General features: G+C 37.9%; 1 protein-coding gene across 12 annotated transcripts in view; it reads right to left on the reverse strand.

Annotated features, from left to right (window-relative positions):
* INPP4B (inositol polyphosphate-4-phosphatase type II B) overlaps positions 1-18,684 on the reverse strand; it is a 342,362-nt gene that overhangs the window by 178,098 nt on the left and 145,580 nt on the right. For 11 of the 12 annotated variants that reach the window (XM_065687745.1, XM_065687774.1, XM_065687770.1 and 8 more), the window contains 2 exons: positions 16,261-16,485; positions 14,574-14,618 (listed from right to left, as the gene is read on the reverse strand). In XM_065687745.1, the coding sequence (XP_065543817.1) occupies positions 14,574-14,618; positions 16,261-16,485 (270 nt within the window). Of the gene's footprint in view, positions 1-14,573; positions 14,619-16,260; positions 16,486-18,684 lie in introns of those variants that run through there. The other variant, XM_065687792.1, reaches the window with a different exon arrangement.

Raw genomic sequence — 18,684 nt, forward strand, 5'->3', positions numbered from 1 at the left:
AATTTCAGCAATATGGCCTTGATACTGGTCACCCCTGCCTGTTCAAGGACAGTAACATTTGACACATAGTCAGTCCAATGGATGTTTAGAATTGTATGGAGGCAGTGCTGATGAAAGCGTTCAAGGAGTCACAGGTGATGGCGGTAGATAACCCATGATTCAGACCCATATAAAAGACTAGACAGTACAATGGCTCTATAGACACTAATCTTTGTACTTTCCTTCAGGTGTTTATTGCACCAGACTCTTTTACAGAGTGTTCCAAAGGCTCTACATGCCTTTGCTGTTCTGTTGTCTATCTTTTTGTCGATCATGGCATCTGAGGAAATAATGCTACCGAGGTAGGTGAACTGCTGAACTGACTTAAGCTCTGACTCACCAATGGTAATGTGGGGATGATGATATCTTCTTGTGGTGCAGGTTGGTAGAGAACTACTGTCTTCTTTAAGCTGACTTCCAGCCCAAAAAGCTCAGCCACCTCCACAAAGCAAGATATTAAACGCTGCAGAGCTGCTTCTGTGTGGGCAACAAGGGCGGCATTGTCAGCAAAAAGCAGCTCACGAACAAGATGATTTAGGGTCTCAGTGTGGGCCTTCAGTCGCCTTAGATTGAATAGGCTACCATCAGTACAATATAGAATATAAACGTGGTTTTGTTTCTTGAGGTCTACCATAGCCCTTTGGAGCATCATGCTGAAGAAAATTGTGAATAAAGTTGGTGCGAGAATGCAACCTTGTTTCGCACCACTGGTTATTGGGAAGGGCTCAGAGAGTGCATCGCCATACCTGACTTGGCCTTGCTGAGTATATTAGCAGTACTCACTGTACGTGAATACCTCAATATGGTGTCCAGAAAAACATCAATTGTCACTCACTTAATTTGCAGCTAAAAGAACACAATCATTTAGGAGTCATTGAAATAAGACACGAGTGCTGCTGGAGGAAAATGCAATATGCTGACGGAGGGTGGGATAAGTGATCATGGCCAGGAGTTGAGACGGCAGCTGCACTCATCTTCCTATTTGCATATGAAGCAATAAATCTGGTTGGAATTACCACTGTAAAAATCAGAAGTGATCTATTTCAGAATAAGTTCTGCCCACCCTGGCTTTTGCAGTACTAAAGAAATTTTAGGGTTTGTGTCTTTTCTGCTTTACTGAAAGCTTCATACTATACTGAAGCATTAAGTATGCATTAAGTGCATTAAGATGCACTTCCAAACTGCATCCTTCTGCTTTCTTCAAGAAGGTAAAATAAACGCAAAGGCTTAGACTAACTTTTCATTGCCATTACCAGCAGCAATAATAGCTGTATCCTGCACGTGGGTCTCAATTCTTTTGACGTGTTAGAACAGGCCTATTTCATACTGTAGTTTTGCTATTCAGCCTGGACAGTCCTAGTTGCTTACAGAGTTTAAGTATGATAGATGAAGAGATTCAGGAAAGAGGCTGACTGGATCATCGTACAGCTCATAGGCATCATATTTCCACTGCAGAATTGAATGCATGGCTACATGTGTTAACCATCCATTCAGTGCTATTTACATTTTGGTAGCGCCTTAATCCATGGCTACCAATAGACTGTCTGTTTGAGCACATTCACTGCTAAAAATTATGCTCCTCCAGCTTTATTTACAACTGCGTATAACTGACTTCTGCCACCCCTGTGCTCCAGACTTAAGCTTTACAATAGCAACAAGGTCACAGAAGTGAATTCATAGCTTTACTCATAACAGCTGGTTCCTTAAGTTATGGAAAAAAAAACGCTCTTGATCAATATTTTTAAGCTCCTTTAATTTTTGAAACTGTATCTGAAAATGTGTCTCTGTGTATCTCTGTAACTCTTCCAGAAAAAGACTGCATTTCCTTACTGAGCACACTGTGCCTCTAACAGCACAAAGAACTCTGAGATGCTGGAGCAGTCTAGCGACCCCAAAGAAGAGGCTCTAGCTGTTCCTTTAGATTCTCAATTGTCATCACTACCTTCTGTCCAACAGTGTAACAGGCAGAGCCATGAGCAGAAATGGTAGTTATGCTTGAACCTGAAGGTGATTTCAGTTCTCTGCTGAGAGAAATAAAAAGGAAAAGTGAGAGGAAGAAATTTGTCTAGTCTTACAAAAGCTTGCTATATATTACTGCACTCCAAAATATATTCATAACAAAATTATTTTTGACACTGCTATTCCAAGGCTATAAATTATTTTGGTATTGTTGGTACTTTAGAGTACCACAAAAGCATTTAAACCTCCTGGAAACAGAGTGAAACACTATTACCCCCTTCGCCTTCTCCCAGTATTATCATTCCAAGTATCAAATAAAGAAGAAAACTTGCTGCAATTTTTCTGAGATTTCTCATGATCCCCAAAATTGAGTGGTTACAAGTTTAAGTACCAACCAAGGAATTAGAAGAACAGCAAATGGTATACAGGCTTCCCATTTTCTTTCAGCTTTAAGTTTCTTTACATTGTAAGCTCATAACAAACATCCAGAACCTGTATCAATTTCTCCATATTCTATAAATAAAATATATTCTGCTGATTCCTAACTTTGTCCTTATCTTCAGAAATATAATAAATGTGCAAAAATATATCAGCAATACAACAAGAGGATGAAAAGAAACGAAAGTGCCAAGTCGCTCTCAAAGTTTTCCATCTGCCATGTTTTTTTCTAACAGCATACATTGCTTCCTTTGACATAAGCATTTATATAGTGCTATGCCAGTTGTCAAGTGAAGCATTACGGGGTTTTGATCCTCAGAGTGCAGTATTACTTTACAATACTGTTGAGACAGTCTTTTCTTCTAATATGTAAAGAAAATTCAGCTGCTGCTTAGTCTTACTCCAAATCCATGTCATCGCATAAATCCTTACAACATACTTTCAGGCTTGGCAAGGAAAGAAGCTTCTCTTGAAAACTAAAGGAAGCAACACAGAGTCCAGGAACTACAGCAGACAACAAGCTTCAGAAAAAAACTCTAAGCAACCTTAAATCTTTCAGGGTGCTTCTTCATTGCAATACAGCTGCTTTGAGTGAGCTACTCTGGCTTCTGGGTAGAAGTCCAGCTACAGGAACCGAGACCTCATCAGTGAGTGTTCCACCCTGCTTCTTCAGCATGTCATGCAGCCTGGACAGGCCTTCAGGGTCCCACAGCTACTACAACCTAAGCTAGCTGCTGTTAACACTGACCTGAGCACATCTAAACAACAGTGAGGTTTTAGAGGCTGTGATGAGGATGTCCTTTTCACATAAACTTCTTTGAAGCCAGCTCTAATTAATAATAAGCTAATCAACCATGTGGCCATAGCCCTGTTGCCCATGAGACACTGCTAGTGAATAGAACTACTAATTTCTTCTTTGAGTGAAAATGTTACATAGTAAAGGCAATCATGATGAAGGTGCCAGGACAAGATGCAGTAAGGACTGCAACTCACAGAAGACTGACAATAGTTAGACTTGGAAGCCAAACTATTGCTCCACTGTCTAATGGAACACTTGTCCGAGAAGAGTTGTGTTCCTTCCTTTACATATGCCAAGGATGGAGCCTCTGTGAAGGGAGAGGAAGCAGTGTAGTTTGGATCAACTTCACAAACATTCCTAAAAATCCAACCCCCATGGGAGCACAGCAGAAAGGTTTCAGCATTGTAATACTCTCCATCTGTAGTGCTCAAATGAGCCAGAACAAAACCTTTAAAAAAAGTAGTCAGGGTATTATTGAGCTGTATGATTCTACTGGGTTGTTTTATTATATCCCCCATTTGGATGCTAAACGATAGCTTGATTCACACTTGGTTCTCGTTGCATAGGTGCCTGTCAAATGTTGAAATAGTGAGTCTCTGTCTAAGAAGACGGTCCTCACAGAAAATGGAAAGCAAAGCATTAGTCACTCCAATATGCCACAGGTCATTTTTCAGGAAAACAAAACCCACGCTCTTTGACATGTCTAAAAGTAAACCAGACTAAAATGTACTTCAAAGTCACGGCAAAGAAAAGCAAGAGACACTTTTAATCAAAGGAGAAAATAGATTTCTGCAACCCAGAACAATCACTTTAAGCCCTATAATGATTAAATTTTCTAGGCAGGAAATGCATGATAAATGCTAAGTAATCTGCATGCAAGCTGTACGTAAAAGGATAGGATGTTCTAATATCAGTAAGACTTGTCTGAAAAGGTCGCAATTCTAGATTAATTCCTAAACTAGAGATCTAAGTAAGAGACAATGCTTTACTCCTCAAGGGATTTTGAAAAAGCCATTTTGACAAATAAATTAAGATTATTTTAATAGCATGGAACTAGCATGAAATAGCAAAGTATAACCCCTTTTTAAGGAATTAAAAAACAAAACCAAACCCAAAATATACCAAAACCACATACTTGTGTCTTTTCACGTTAATGACAGAGTCCAGAAATAACAAAAGCTCACAGATCAAGGGCTGTGTCAAAGGGCAAGAATTCATCTCCCATGAGCATTTTGGATTTGTTTACTCACATATTCGGAAGTAAAAACGTTTACCCCTAAACTCTTCCAAATGTACATCTCAACCATGAGAACTCTATTGATAGACACAAACAGCCTTTAAAAAAGTATAGGGTGACAAAAAACATACTGACTCTAGCTGTCGTGACACACTTAGATGTCATCTTAAAGTAACATTTTTTAAAGCACTATATCCATTTGCATTGCCAGTTTCTTCAAAATCAACACCGAGTTCACCTCCTCAAAGATACTGGCTCATAATTATTACTCTAAATTGTTAACTCACACATTTACAAAAGGCCTGCAAGCTTGTATTTTGAGGCAGATTTAAAAGTAGGAGATATTAACTATTTCTACAGAGCAGTAGGGCCCAACGTGCTGCATGGTAAACCAGAAAGTTGGATCTTTATACTATAAATAGACTGTCATTTCTAGCAGGAGTTTCTTCAAAGGTGAAAATCTGCTATTTACACGTTACAATACTAGGGGGAAACTGCCTTGGTTTTCATGAGCTGACACATGTAAAGATAGAACTTTCTCTTCTTTGCAGAGAAATAATTGTAAATTATTTCAACACCTTTGTACAAAGAAATATTATTTAAGGATTAAAAGGTGGGGGGGAAGACCCTCATGAGTCTCTGCAGAGACACCCCCTGGCAGACCTGAGATTTAAATCCAGAATGACCTAGGTATTGCTGCTCTTCATCTCAGTGGGAGCATGTTCAGATCTTGAAGTTGAAAACAGTGCTAGCCCATGTTAGTTTCTAAAGCAGTTCATTTATAATCATACAGCCAACAATCCTCAACCTTTTGGGTGTGAAGAATTCTGGTCTTCAAAGAATGCCAAGACTAAATTCTTCTTAACTCATAATGAAATTCTGTATTCATTCAGTCTCTCAGAAATCAATCTTAAATGCAACAGGACTGCAGATTAAAGTGTCAGCTTTGACTTGTTCTGAACATTTGAACTATATTTCAGTCAGGCATTTTTTTAATTTAGTTGAATTTATTTTGGTTCAGTTTCATATTCCACATAACAGGAAAAAACAGACTAAAAATCTAGTTTATCACAATAATTGAAGTGTCCATAAGTGTACTAGAAACTTCATTATCCACATGAGATGGGGGTAAAACAATGAAGGAAAGCATTCTTCGGTATTTTGCTTGTTTTCAGCAAAGCCCTTCGAAGCACCTCCGGTCAGTCTGCTTATCATGTTGCACCCAACATCATGTGGCATTTTGTGGTCCTGCATTTAAGAGAATTCCATTTTTTTCAGGACCTGCAGAGGAACCTCAGTTTCAAGTCAAATCTCCCCACAGGACATGCATTTGAAAACTGCCCAAAGTAAGTGCAGCTATTACTAATGTGTTCAAAAGAGAGGAATGACTTCAAACTTCTGTTAATTAGATGTTCTGCTTTTTACAGAACTTCTGTTTCTAGATATGAGGAGTGAAAAAAAATAAATCCATAGGGAAATGTTTTATAACATGAAAGTCTTACTGCAATTATTTCTATAGGCATAGTTAGAGATGTATTTAACAACAGCCATTTCAAAGACAAATGTTCAGTTAATGCTGTGCTGTACCATTAGAGTAAAAAAAGTCAAGAGCTATCATGCTCTGAATTACTTAAAAATGTTTCAGTTAAAATATTATTGGCCTAACAGAATTCCTTCATGTCTGTTTAGTCATTACCATTCTGCACAACAGGAAGCATGAACAACATAACCACTGTAATCTGTAAATAATCGATTTGCTTTTTGTCACCCAAGTGATCTGTACTCTTTTGCGATTGCCAGGTGACTATCTTCAAGGAGAACGACACATACGGAAAGAGATGCGAAGAGTTCTCCCAACAGTTCTTCATGAAGCATTTTACAGACTGGGCTAAAGGTTAGAAAAGACCAACTGCAAAAAGTGACAGCAAAAAGTCAAGCGTAAAGGCACAAAAAGACAGATGTCCACAAGTGGGTTTTAAACAGACTGCTCTAAGCCTCTGCACACCTGCTATGTAGCATTGAAGGTATTTAAAGTCTCCAGATATTTAAGCTTTCAACTGTAAGAGGTCTCTACATCCCTGCAGGTTGGCTTCTGGGCATGTCCCACTTGCCTTTGCCTTAACAATGCTGAGCCTATCTTTGTCCCTGTCAGGATCTGCAAACCACACACCTATCTTGACAGTAGCAGGCTGGCAGGCAGTGGCAGGGCACAGTTGCTAGTCCGTGCTCTGCAAAAACATCACTGCTGATTTCCTTCACACAGACCCCATGGGACAGCTGAAGAAGAAATGGGGCCAGTGTCCATTTTAATTCAGTAGAACACCTGACCAGAAAGAAGTCAGACACCGGGCAGATCCACAGAGGTTTGTCATTCTGCCCACCTATAACATAGCAGCTACACACCACAAAGTTACCAGTTATTACACAAAAGACAGCATATGAGCAGACACGTCTTCCTCTTGAATCTGTCCCACCTTGATTTTAAAAAGGAAAGATAAGTTCTATATTTTACATATATTATTTTACATTCACTTGTCACTGAATTCAGGTCACTGCCCATGGTCACTCCAGAACTCAGGTCCACCTCACTGGAATAAAGGGCTAATCACTCAACAGTCATCCTCAGCTTATTTTGTCTTTGACCCAAATTCTTTTACTCACAGAGAAAGGGGGAAGAGTTTCAGCTCAGGGTACAAGTGTCCATTCCAATTTAATTCCTAGCCAACTCTACTGCTGTAAATACATATTCAGTAAACATTCTATTTCAAGCTTGCACTTTGCAAGCATTCCTACTAGTAAGTCTTCCCCGTGAGAATATACAGAAAAAATAAACTAAACTATGCATGCAGATGTACAAAAAAAGGCCTTAAAACATAAAAATGAGCACCAATAAGATATTATCCCAGGCCAAGAGTATTCACAAAATTTTAATCCACATTTACTCTACTCACTCCAGTCCTAACACATTCTCTGCCCCAAAAGTAGGGCAATTCAGGCTGCTGTCATGCCCTTATGTGAGGCACACTAAACACACCCTAAAGGATTTAGTAACAGTGCAAGAATGGAAGTTCCCTAAAACTGCTTGAGTCAACAAGGATGGCAACAATTTTAAGTTACGTTTAAATTAGACTGTTATAAGTGATTTAGAGATCCTAAAAAAAAATCTAGATCGAGGCAACAGACATCTTATTATCAACATACGGTACAGACTGACACAAGAGTCCATTGCAAGCCCATCACTAAGAAAATCCTATTGGCAAGTTACATGACAAATCCCTGCCACGCAGATCACCAGATCAGTCTTACCTTGAAGCTCAATGAGCTTCAGAATGAAGCTTCAGAATGAAGCTCATTGAGAATGAGCTTCAATTAATCCAACCCTCTTCCCAAATCAGCAACAGCTACAGCAGGTTGCCAGGACTGCGTCCAGTTGAGTTTCGACCATCTGCAAGGACGGAGACTTACCAGCTTCTCTACGTCATCTGTGTCAGTGTTTACCACCCTCAAAGTAAAAATGTCTGTGTATGGGGAATTGTGCTCTGATTGAACTTCATATGGGTTTAGCTTCAGTCCACAGTATCCTGTTTTTTTTCACCAGGCACAACTGAGAAGAGTCTGGCTCCCTCACACTCAATCTCTCATACCAGGTATTTAGACACACGGATAAAATCCCCCATGAGCCTTGTCTTCTGCAGGCTGAGCAGCGCAAGCCTCTCCCCATATGAAGGATGCTCCAGTTCCTTACTAATCTCCAGTCCCTGAATCATAAGTGTTACTTTTGGCATCCCAACTGACTGTCCAGTAATTTCAAAATACAAGCTATTTCTCATACCTTCCTGGAAGAAATCCCAGGACTTGAAGGGACATCAGACAGCAGCATAGAAAACTACGATTTCAGCCACTGAAGCATAAAACAAGGAATACTAAAAATGTCTTAGTGGCATACACAATTTCTTTTTTAAGTAGAAACAAAGCTTAAAATTTTAATGCTACCAGCCATTGCAGTTTGATGGAAAAAAAAAAAAAAAAGCCCTTCCACTAGGAGACGCATTGTAGTTTTAAAAGATTTATGAAAAAGTAGTTTATTTCTAGTATTGAAGCTATGGAGTAGACTAACATTTATTGCTGAAAAGCATCTGCAGTCACTATATGCCTTCTAAGACCCCCTGACAACAGCATGGTTAAGGAATTTAAAAATAAATAAAGAAAGAAGGGGAAAAAAAAAATCAGTTACATCCTGAATAGTTAAAATGTCAGCTTTCTGGGAGGTAGGAGGTAGAGAAAGGTTGTAAGAAGGCAGCAGTGCCAGGACTGCCATTCAATTCTCTGTTGTAGGTAAGGAAGCCTTACAGAGCTTTCTATAAGAACAAAGGAATAACTCATCCTTATTTGGCTTGTTGCTCTCTGTGCATAAACATCCGCAATAGAAATGACTCTAAGTAACTAGTCCTTTTCATTCAGACCAGTTTCCTGGAACCGCAGGGGAATCACTCATGGACTCATTATGTATCAGATAAGCACAAAGCCATCAGGTCACATAAAAGCGTGGATGTGTCAGTCATGCAACAGGAGAGTGGGCTAAATGCCAGTCCACCTAAGAAGCCCATAAAAACTCCCTTCCATAGCAGAGAACTGCTAGGTAAGGCACTGTTCTCCATTCCCAGCTCAGCCACTGGGCTCTCACATAGCTCTGCCACTTGCTCTGTTCTCCCACTCCAGCATCCTAAAGACTGAATGTGTAATAGGCTACACGCATGCGTGCACATACACACACACCCCCAAATCAACTCTCATAGCATGAGGTCTAAGAGCCCTATGTGGGAGGCATGCAGAGAATCTGAAGAGACTCATTTGAGAGACTAAGCTTCAAAAACTGAACTGGAAAGAGTATATATGTTGGCAAGATGAGTAGGAGAAAGTATGCACGGTAGGAGGTGTAATTTGGGGGAAAAGTAGGAAGAGAAAAATGATGAAGAAAAAAGAGCAGCAGCATGTGCCAAAAATAACTTCTCTCTAACTTAATGATCTTAATCTCATATTCCTATGAACTACCTTAAAAATACCCTGGAAACACACATTTTCATTTTCATCAGAAGAATTTAAGAGTCCTTGTCACATCCACCAGAACACCCAATACTTCAGAAGCCAAGTACTGCACTTGGAAAAATACTAAAGGACAAATTATGGTTCATACTGAGTTGTTTGTTTGTTTTAATCTATGTGAGAAAAGTTATTATGATAGCTCAGTTTTCACAGAATCACATTAAATCTCTACCTGCATCTACAAATTCTTAACTAATTCAGGAACCCTTTTCATAAGTAACTTTCAATGAACCTTGTAAGTTATATTAGAGGTTTCTGATTGCTTTGAGCATTTTCCCTCAGAACCTAGAATTAGTTCAGGCAAAGCAGCACAAGTACCCTTACTGGTAAGGAATGAGGTAGGTGAACCACACTAAAACTGAGCTGTTATAATTAACCTGCTCCCAGTACCCCGCCTCAATGTGGCACTGATCTAGCAGCCAGCCTCACAGAAAGCATTACAGTTTTCAGCATAGACACAACCTTATCCCTTTGAGATTCTGAATAGAAGGAATTTTGCACAATAGACAATACTTATGCAGCCTATGAGAAAAATGTGAAGTAGACAGAAGTACCATTTTCAATATCAAGAAGAAATTGATTTTACTAAGAAGCCTACCAGTTTTATTTATGATGTTAAAAAGGAAGGTCCTTCCTAGTTTTATGGTCCTTCCTCCCTGGCCTTGTAAATACAGCACTTTGCTAACTGACAAAATTCCAGAGTTTGTACGTTTCTGACAGAATTTAATCCTATTATCTGCTGCATCGCTTAAGAACTAAGATGAGAAACCCCTGTCTCTCAGAATGGTTAAATTCCAATAAAATCTTTTCAACTGTTAAATAGCTTTTCAAATTCTGGTATCTACAAACCCCTTGCTAAAGAGATTAGCAATAGCTATTCAAAATTTATCTCTAGATAAGCATTTATATCAAAACGTGTTGCTGTGAGAAACTTTATTCTATGAGTTTTAAAATCTCCCTTAGTAACAGCCCTGATTTATACACATTTGTATTTACAAGGCTGTCATCCACTTTCTCCTGATAGTTCAAATACAGTCAAGTAAGGGTCACTCCATCAGTAAAATTTAACATTAGTAAAATTAGGAAGAAAACCTGATTAGCTGTTTTGGTGGAAGATGAAATTTGTGTAGGGCTAGAGCAAATTAATGTAAAATTCAGTAAACTGTGTCAACAAAAAATGATGAAATGTAAACAGAAAAATAACAGTTTTAGTAAAGCACAAACCCACCCTTCACATTCATATTTTTGCTAATATTGTTCCTAACATGATCAACATTTGACCTTTTTTTGAGGGATACACCCTCAACATAAAGCATCACTTTCAGTACGATTCATGGAGAAGCGATCACTTTTAAAATCTAACAAAAAATGTAATGATTTTTTTTTTTTTCAATTGGCTAACAGAACAAGGTATCAATTGTTCACCAACTCATAATATGACAACCAAGTTAGAAAGGAAAATTGTGCTAGGATCAGGACTCTGACTCTGGGCTTAGCGTATGGACAAGGAAAAAAGAAAAGGAAAAAAAAAAAGTACTTCTGCTTATCACTCTTCTAGGAACAACTGCTGCTGAAAAAGCTTCAGATTATGTTTCAGAATTGAAAAAAACATTTAGTCATGGTATTTGAGCTACATCCATACACCATTTATGTTCACTGTACAGAGGTAAATCTGCCTCAAGGCCTTTTTCAAAAGATGCCATCACAACATTATTCTGAGAAAATAAGACCGTAAAGAATAAATACTTCTGTGTTTACAGTTAGACAGATCTTATCAAATCCACTATTCAATTAAAAAAAAAATAAATAAATATCCCCAAAATTTTAATTTTTAATTCTTTCAGCTACTTGTTGAAGTTTTCTGTGAGTTGTGCATTGTTTAATGAGATTTTGCAAAATGATGTCACCATGGATTACATTATTCTGTACCTTGAAAAGTACCTAGAGGCTGTGCAACATTAGGTCAGTCCATTAGACATCACTGCCCTAACATACTTCCCAAGAAACAAAAAGCTTTTGGAGATGCTAGACAGGTGCTTTCATTAAAGTTAGCACCTGAATATGTTTATAACATGTGCAGAGACATTCCTTTCTCTACAGTTCTCTAGATTATTATACTTACAGCCACAACTGCAATATCCTTTCCTTTCTCTTCACAATTCTAGTCAATTAAACAAATTCAAACACACTGTAATGGGTCAAAATTAATTCAATTGGTCATTGGTAGAGTAACAAACTTTTCTTTTAGACCATTTTTCAAATGTATTTCTCCGTATTAACATCATGTTCATTACTGATTTCATGTTTGAGCACTTTGACAATCAACTGTGCATTTTGCCCTGCTTCCTCTTTTCTTTTTATTATTGAGTTTTCTTGTGCTGCTTTGCCAATTTCCCATCAAGTAAACGCAACTACCTTTAGAGGTGGAAGCTCTTAAAGACTTCACAATAGTGTTTACCAACATGCAGAATATAATTTATTTCCCATAGCTGAAGCATTATGTAATAAGTTAAGTTCTGATAAAGTAGCTACACTGAAATCACTGCAAAGTCAGGAACCTACAACCACATTTAGTTAGATCTGGGACTCAAAGGCTGGGATGTTTTAGAGAAGCAACTAAGAACAGTAACTCCAAAATAAACATCTATAAAAGGAGCGACTTTGTGCACTTCAAAGTCATGGGAAAAATTCTTACCAGCTTCACTGTTAGATTAGGTCTTTATTTATGCCCAGGATCTGCCTTTATTCCTTTTGCTCTATTCCTTCTCTCTATTCAGCACTCTGCACAAACTGACACATGCTACCTCTTAGTGGTCCATAAAACAGCATGCAGAACAGAAGGACTTGAAAAGCCAAACAAGAAGTTTGAAAAGTAAAACTTCCCAACAGTTAGAAGGCTCAAAAAACAGCCATATTTCCAGAGTCCTCAGGAATATAAAAATCAAAAATCTTTGTCTAAAGCAAGATCTGACTACAAAATAAGGAATGTTACAAGATCAGGTACAATCCCAAAACTGCTGAGTACATTGCATAGGAAAGCTGTAATTCAGAAGATTTTTATCATTTGCTTTAACCTCAAGACACTAAAACCAAAGCCAAACCACCACCATGCAAAACAAAAACAACCACCAAAACACCCAAAACACTTTACTAACCTTTAAAATAAAAGGAAGACAGTATTTGGGGCACTTTACAAAGAGAACACTTTCCAGAGTGTTCCAGAAGAGTTGCAAATAACAATTATATGATAATTGTCAATTTTTTAATATTAGTTAAAAATTGTATATATTAACTGGTACAAGCTAATGTCTATTTATATACATATATTGTATGCTACTTAGTACTGTTCATATAAAGCATATGAACAAAATTATAGATATAAACCACTCTTCCAGGACTAGAAACCAGTATTATAGGTTAGCAACTGTTATATTTGCTTTCCAAATTCTAAATGCTAAAGACCAGTCTAATCAAGTTGAAACATCTCTACAGAGCCCAAGATTTAGTTACCCAAGTTAAGCAAACATTGCAGCAATGTGCTTGCTTGAAGCAAATGTCTTTCTCATCCCAGCTTACCATGCTTTGGTTTGCTTCACAGAGAGATCTTCTAAGTCCTTGATTAGCTAAAGCTAATGTCAAGTCTTTAATTTGGCATAAACCAAGCCTTCAAAAGGCATGATGCTTCCAAGGGGCAGCTATCCAGCTCAGCTGGCATGGCAAGGCAGGTCACGTTTTCCAGATGCAGAGACCAGCCTGTCAGAGTGAGAGTCCCTTCCAGCTCTGTCAATAACCAGGCGAACAGCAGAAAAGACATCTTGACTGGCTGCCCTTGCAAGAGGTATTTTAACTAGCTGGTTGGGCCAAACAGCACATGCATACTTCACAGCTAAACTGTTCCTGTCTCACTTATCAGAAAGAGGTATTTGCTGCATACCTGTGCATTTAAACATATAAGTAGCACAGTAGTGGTGAGTGGGGTGGCTGGAGCTAGGAAAGGTGGCATAGAAGTGTTGATACTCCAGGAAGAATTATAACTGTTACAATAAAATTGAAGTCTTCCATGGACCATGCAGCCACTGAAAGTGGATTCCCCCAATGTAAATGTGCAACGCTTAAATATATAGTACTATTTTAGGACCAAGACACTAAGAATCAGTTTTACATAGTTCCCTACACTGCCAAATGTCCCTGACTTAAGACATTAGACAGGAATATCAGTCAAAACCAAGAGATTTACACTGTTACTCTTATTTATTACCCAAGAAGCAGCAGAAGTCGATGTGTAAGATCACTCACAGAGCTGCAACGACTCAATCAATAATGTTGCAGAACAAACCACAGAACATAAATTCCTAACAGAAACAACCAAATGCAATACACAAATACTGACACCATGAGTGAACTCAGCATAAGCCCAAACAAGTCTGAAAATCACTTTACATTGGTTTTACACTTCTGCCTGCTGGGGTACATTTATCACTGAAAGCAAGTTCTACTGATGTACGGCTCATCTAATTCGTAGTCACTGCTTGTAGCACCTTCTTCCGCTCTCCTACACCGCACCACTATCATTCTGGGAGTTTATTGTCCCTTGAGTGTAGCAATTACTAGCTATGTCCAAATACTACAGTCATGTCACCTACAGCGTGTATAGAAAGGCACACAAAAGTTAAAATAACTTTTAACAATTATTACAGCACAGTAATTCCCCAACACAGAGCTAGGCCTTTCTCCATGCCAACATTTAACCATTTCAGCAGAGACAGTCCCTACAGGAAAAAAAACACTACTCAATGAAGTTTTTGTAATGCTATAACTGTCAGTTTTTAAAAGGCATACAGGTAAAGCTACCAAGATAGAGTTAAGATAACCTAAAAACTATTGTATCAGACAGAAGTACATCTGTCCCAAAGGGGGCAGCTTTAGGGTATCAGCTAAATATAAACTCTTCACACACACAGGCCATTGCAATTCCAAGAAGACAAAATGGTATCTTACCAAGACTGAACTCCAGCTTTGGCTCATTTGCAATTCTCTGAATACCTTTCAGGAAAAAAAAAAAAATAATTATATGTATTTATATGACATAATTAGACTTCAATGCTCAGCTTTTTAATACATAGTCAAACTTTCACATGCTTAATTCATACTTTATCTGCCATTGCCATGAGAATAACACTTCATGTTACCAACTTATAGTGAAAAAGACCTGTGCATGAAATACTTGCCAAAAAAAAAATAAATCTTAAAAAAAAAAAAAAAGGAAAAGAAAAGACCCAACCTTTCATAGTTGTACTTGACTAGTTGGGTACTTGTAAGATTTTCTATCATAACAACTAACAATATACCTGACGAAAAAATATCAAATCTAATTACTCATTCTTAAGTAGTGATGTTATCTCATTAAAAACAGACAAAACACATTCTGTGGAAGTATGTAAATCAGGTTAATACAGCAGAATAAACCAGCTACATATATGTTGTAAAGCAACAAAACCAACTTTTTGGTTTTGGAAAATAGCAAATTAATTCCTCTTCTCATATATGCAGGGCAATAAGAATATTTTAATTCCCTTCACTGCGAAATTACATTCTAGCGCATATTTTAGTGCAAAGACCAATATTTTCTTACTGCACTGGAATAAAGGAGTGAACCACAGAGCAGCAACAAGAGAAATGTAGGAAGGATAATTAAAAAACACAGTTGTTCACCCACTGCAGGAAGTAACTGCATCACAACTATGGTATCAATGAACCTTGTAGAAATTGAACTGTCTCTTGTTGACATTTACATGTTGTCTCCAGTGAGCATTACTGAGTATTTGCCATTACTGAAGAAATTGGTCAGATGGGAAGGACCAAGTATATGAACTGGAACACCAGATTTTTCTTTAAAAACCCCCAAAAATTAAAAATTAAGAAAACAATCCACAAAAAAAACCAACCCACATTGTTCTTATTACTATAGCTAATCATTCAGGTATGTGCATGAAAAATTACAGCTGCAGAGCTTAAAAAGGCCTTGGTCAAGAAGAGATAACATGATTTCATTTTATTTTATTTTATGTTTTTAATGAAATTATACCAAATTTCTGAGTTGAATTCTGCTACTAGCAGCATCAACATATTGGTTTGGAACACCTTTATCAATATGCTGGATACGGACTTGATTAAATAGCTGGGCAACTGAAATATAGCATAAATCCAGAGCACCAAAGATGACTCAACATATAGCTATGTGCTTTCAAATCCCCAGCGTGCTTTTATATCACAAAGAACAAATCTGCGATACTAATTCAAGTGTCACTAAAGCTTTATACACATTTATCAGTTATCAGGCTACATTTTAAACAGTAGTCCATATGTTCATATAGGACTCAAAAGAGGAAAAGATTATTTCTAACTAAATAACATCTAAGTCTTATGAAAAAAACAGATTAGGGAGAGAAAGTCAGAAACACAGTGATCACACATTTGTTTCCCAAAGTTTATCTGTATAAATAAAAATACATCAGGTAATAACATTTAAAGATAATTTTCATCAGTTTACTGCCCCTACAACTGCACTTTGTCAAGCAACAAGTTAAAACAGCATTATGCACCTTGTTTGTGAATCTACTTGTACTGATAGACAGAAGGACATTTTTACTGTACCACTCAATAATAATGAGTATTATGCACCTACTTGTAAACTGTGGCTCTCCTAGACTGTCTACTTGGGATGAGGGGACAAACTGTCGTGCTTCATGTGATGCTCTCTCCTCTTTGATTTCCATGATCAACCTCCGGAGCTGTTGAATTTTATTCTGCAAACCTTCTGAGTTTGCCTCTCCCAGTGCCACAGCCCAGGATTCACAATCTGGCTTTGATGCAGCTTCAAGGTAAAGATCTTGTTCTCCGCTCTGAAACTCTGTGCTCAGAAAACATAAACACAGTTTTTAGGATCATGAAAATATTGACACCACACAATTAAAAGCATCACACACACATTTCTTTTCATGGTCACTGAACCATGCACCCCAGCCACCCCTTGAATCAAACTCCCAGTTCTTCTGTACTCAGTGCTGTACTGAGTCCATCCCCAGAGTGGTTCCAAAAGCAATTAATATATTGCTAAACTAGGTAGCAGAATCAAACTGAAACAGGAAATGCTCTCTTAGCACAGACTCCGCAGCCTAGCAGCTCCTGTGAAGACTCAATAGGTTGCATGTGGGAGCTTCTGACCTCATTAATATCCACATGTTGTTTGCTGTTCTGCCTGAAGTCTAATTGTTTAACGATTAAATTTTCTAAGAAGAAAATGAAAAAAGAGGGGAAAAAAGCAGAAGCTCCCAAGGAATCCAGGTGAGTAGCAAGGGTCAGTCATTTGGTTAAGATTAGAACAAGAAGAAAAAACACCTCTTAGGCATTTCAAATTCTGCAGCGTAGATGGCTTCACAGAGGCACAAATTCAATGTGACATTTAGTGCAACAAGCACTGAGAAGAATAAACTGAGAAATAAGAAAAACAAAAAACAAAACAAAAAAAAAATCAGTGCTTCTTTAAAACAAGTTACCAAGTGATTTAGATACATAACACTCTACAAAACACCTGTGCTACTGTTTTAATCAGGACTGAAGTATTTGTTTGGACATCAGAATCATTTTGACTCAAATAAGCCACAGATCACATCAGTGGATGAAACAGTACACTTAAATGTTTTCATACTTAGCCTGAAAATCCAAACAACACAGAAAAAAATTTTCAGCACACAGTAAGCTTACATTCCCTTTTACTAGCTTGAGTATCTCACCTTGGGCACTTACCCACATGCTATTCTAAACCCATCTGCACTTCATAAACTGAGCATCTGCCACTTACAATTAACTCTGCTTTTATTGTTGTGGGGGGAACAAAAGACGCAAACCTCAAGTCTGGAAGCCTCTTGAACTGTACCAGCAAAAATGCCTGTAGAGTAAGACAAGTTTTTTTATCTGGGGTTGTATCTAAGGAAATCTGTGTGACTGCAGCTGCTGCTAAAAATGCTGGATAAGATTTCACATACCAGTCAGACTACAGAATTCATGAGGAAAGACTTGAAAGAAGAGCAGGAAGCAGGGGAACATCTTTCTGGATTCGCAGGCGATTTAAGAAGTGCTAATAATGATTCAAACTCTTGCCTCAGCCCTCAGTCATAAAACAAGGCATTCAGTTCTTGAGACAAGAATATTCAAAGCCTGAGAGAGCTGCATATGTTCATCAGATCCTTGTTTACACACAAAATACCTACTTGAATGATCAAACCTGAAGCTGCATTTTATTGTTTGTCAAAAATGGATTTAGAGACATGGAAGTTTCAGCTGTAAGCTCTGCTACTGCATTGAGCCATAAGGGCAGTAACCTTCAAAAAGACTGGAAATTGGAAGAGGCAATAACTTTTCCGATGCTCTGGTAAGATCTGCAACAGCACAGTGGTCTACTTTCTTCTGTCACTGACCTCAGTGATTCAGAAGTTTGTTTCTATTTCATAATATTTTGGAGCTGCCAGTGGAAAAAGGACAGGAAAAAAAGAGGCAGGTAGTTAACCAGCATCAAGACCGAAATTAATCAGCGGTGATTCTACTTAAAAAAAAAAAAAAAAAAAAATCAAAAACTTACAGGCATGCAAAGCGCCTGCTTACACCATTCAGCCTTTAAAAGAACAACTTTAATAAAAGCAGTCTGAAAATCCAAGATACCTTAGCTAAGGAAAAACTGCAGAGAAACAAGCCAACACTTAGCATCCAAAATACAAGTACACCAAGGTGTTCTTTTCTTTCTGCTCTTTATTTTTAAATGCAAATAGGAACGAACAGTGATCTTGTCTTGAAACATCCTACCACTAGCTAGATAAAAAACATCTGCTTTGGGAGGAAATCAATGTTTTGCAATTGAAATCAAGCTATTTATATTTACTTCTTAACTGTGGAAATCAGACTGCCAAACACAAAAAGCATACTGAATCACCCTTAATATGCATGGAACCAGAAATGGATAGTGAAATGCAGTACAAGTGGGCATAATTCACTGTATTCTGATCTAACAGGTGCCAGTTTTGCTATCTGGAAATTCATTCTAAACTGTCACTTC

This window comes from Lathamus discolor, chromosome 1, assembly GCF_037157495.1.
Source record: "Lathamus discolor isolate bLatDis1 chromosome 1, bLatDis1.hap1, whole genome shotgun sequence".
In the NCBI taxonomy this organism is placed as follows: Eukaryota; Metazoa; Chordata; class Aves; order Psittaciformes; family Psittacidae; genus Lathamus; species Lathamus discolor.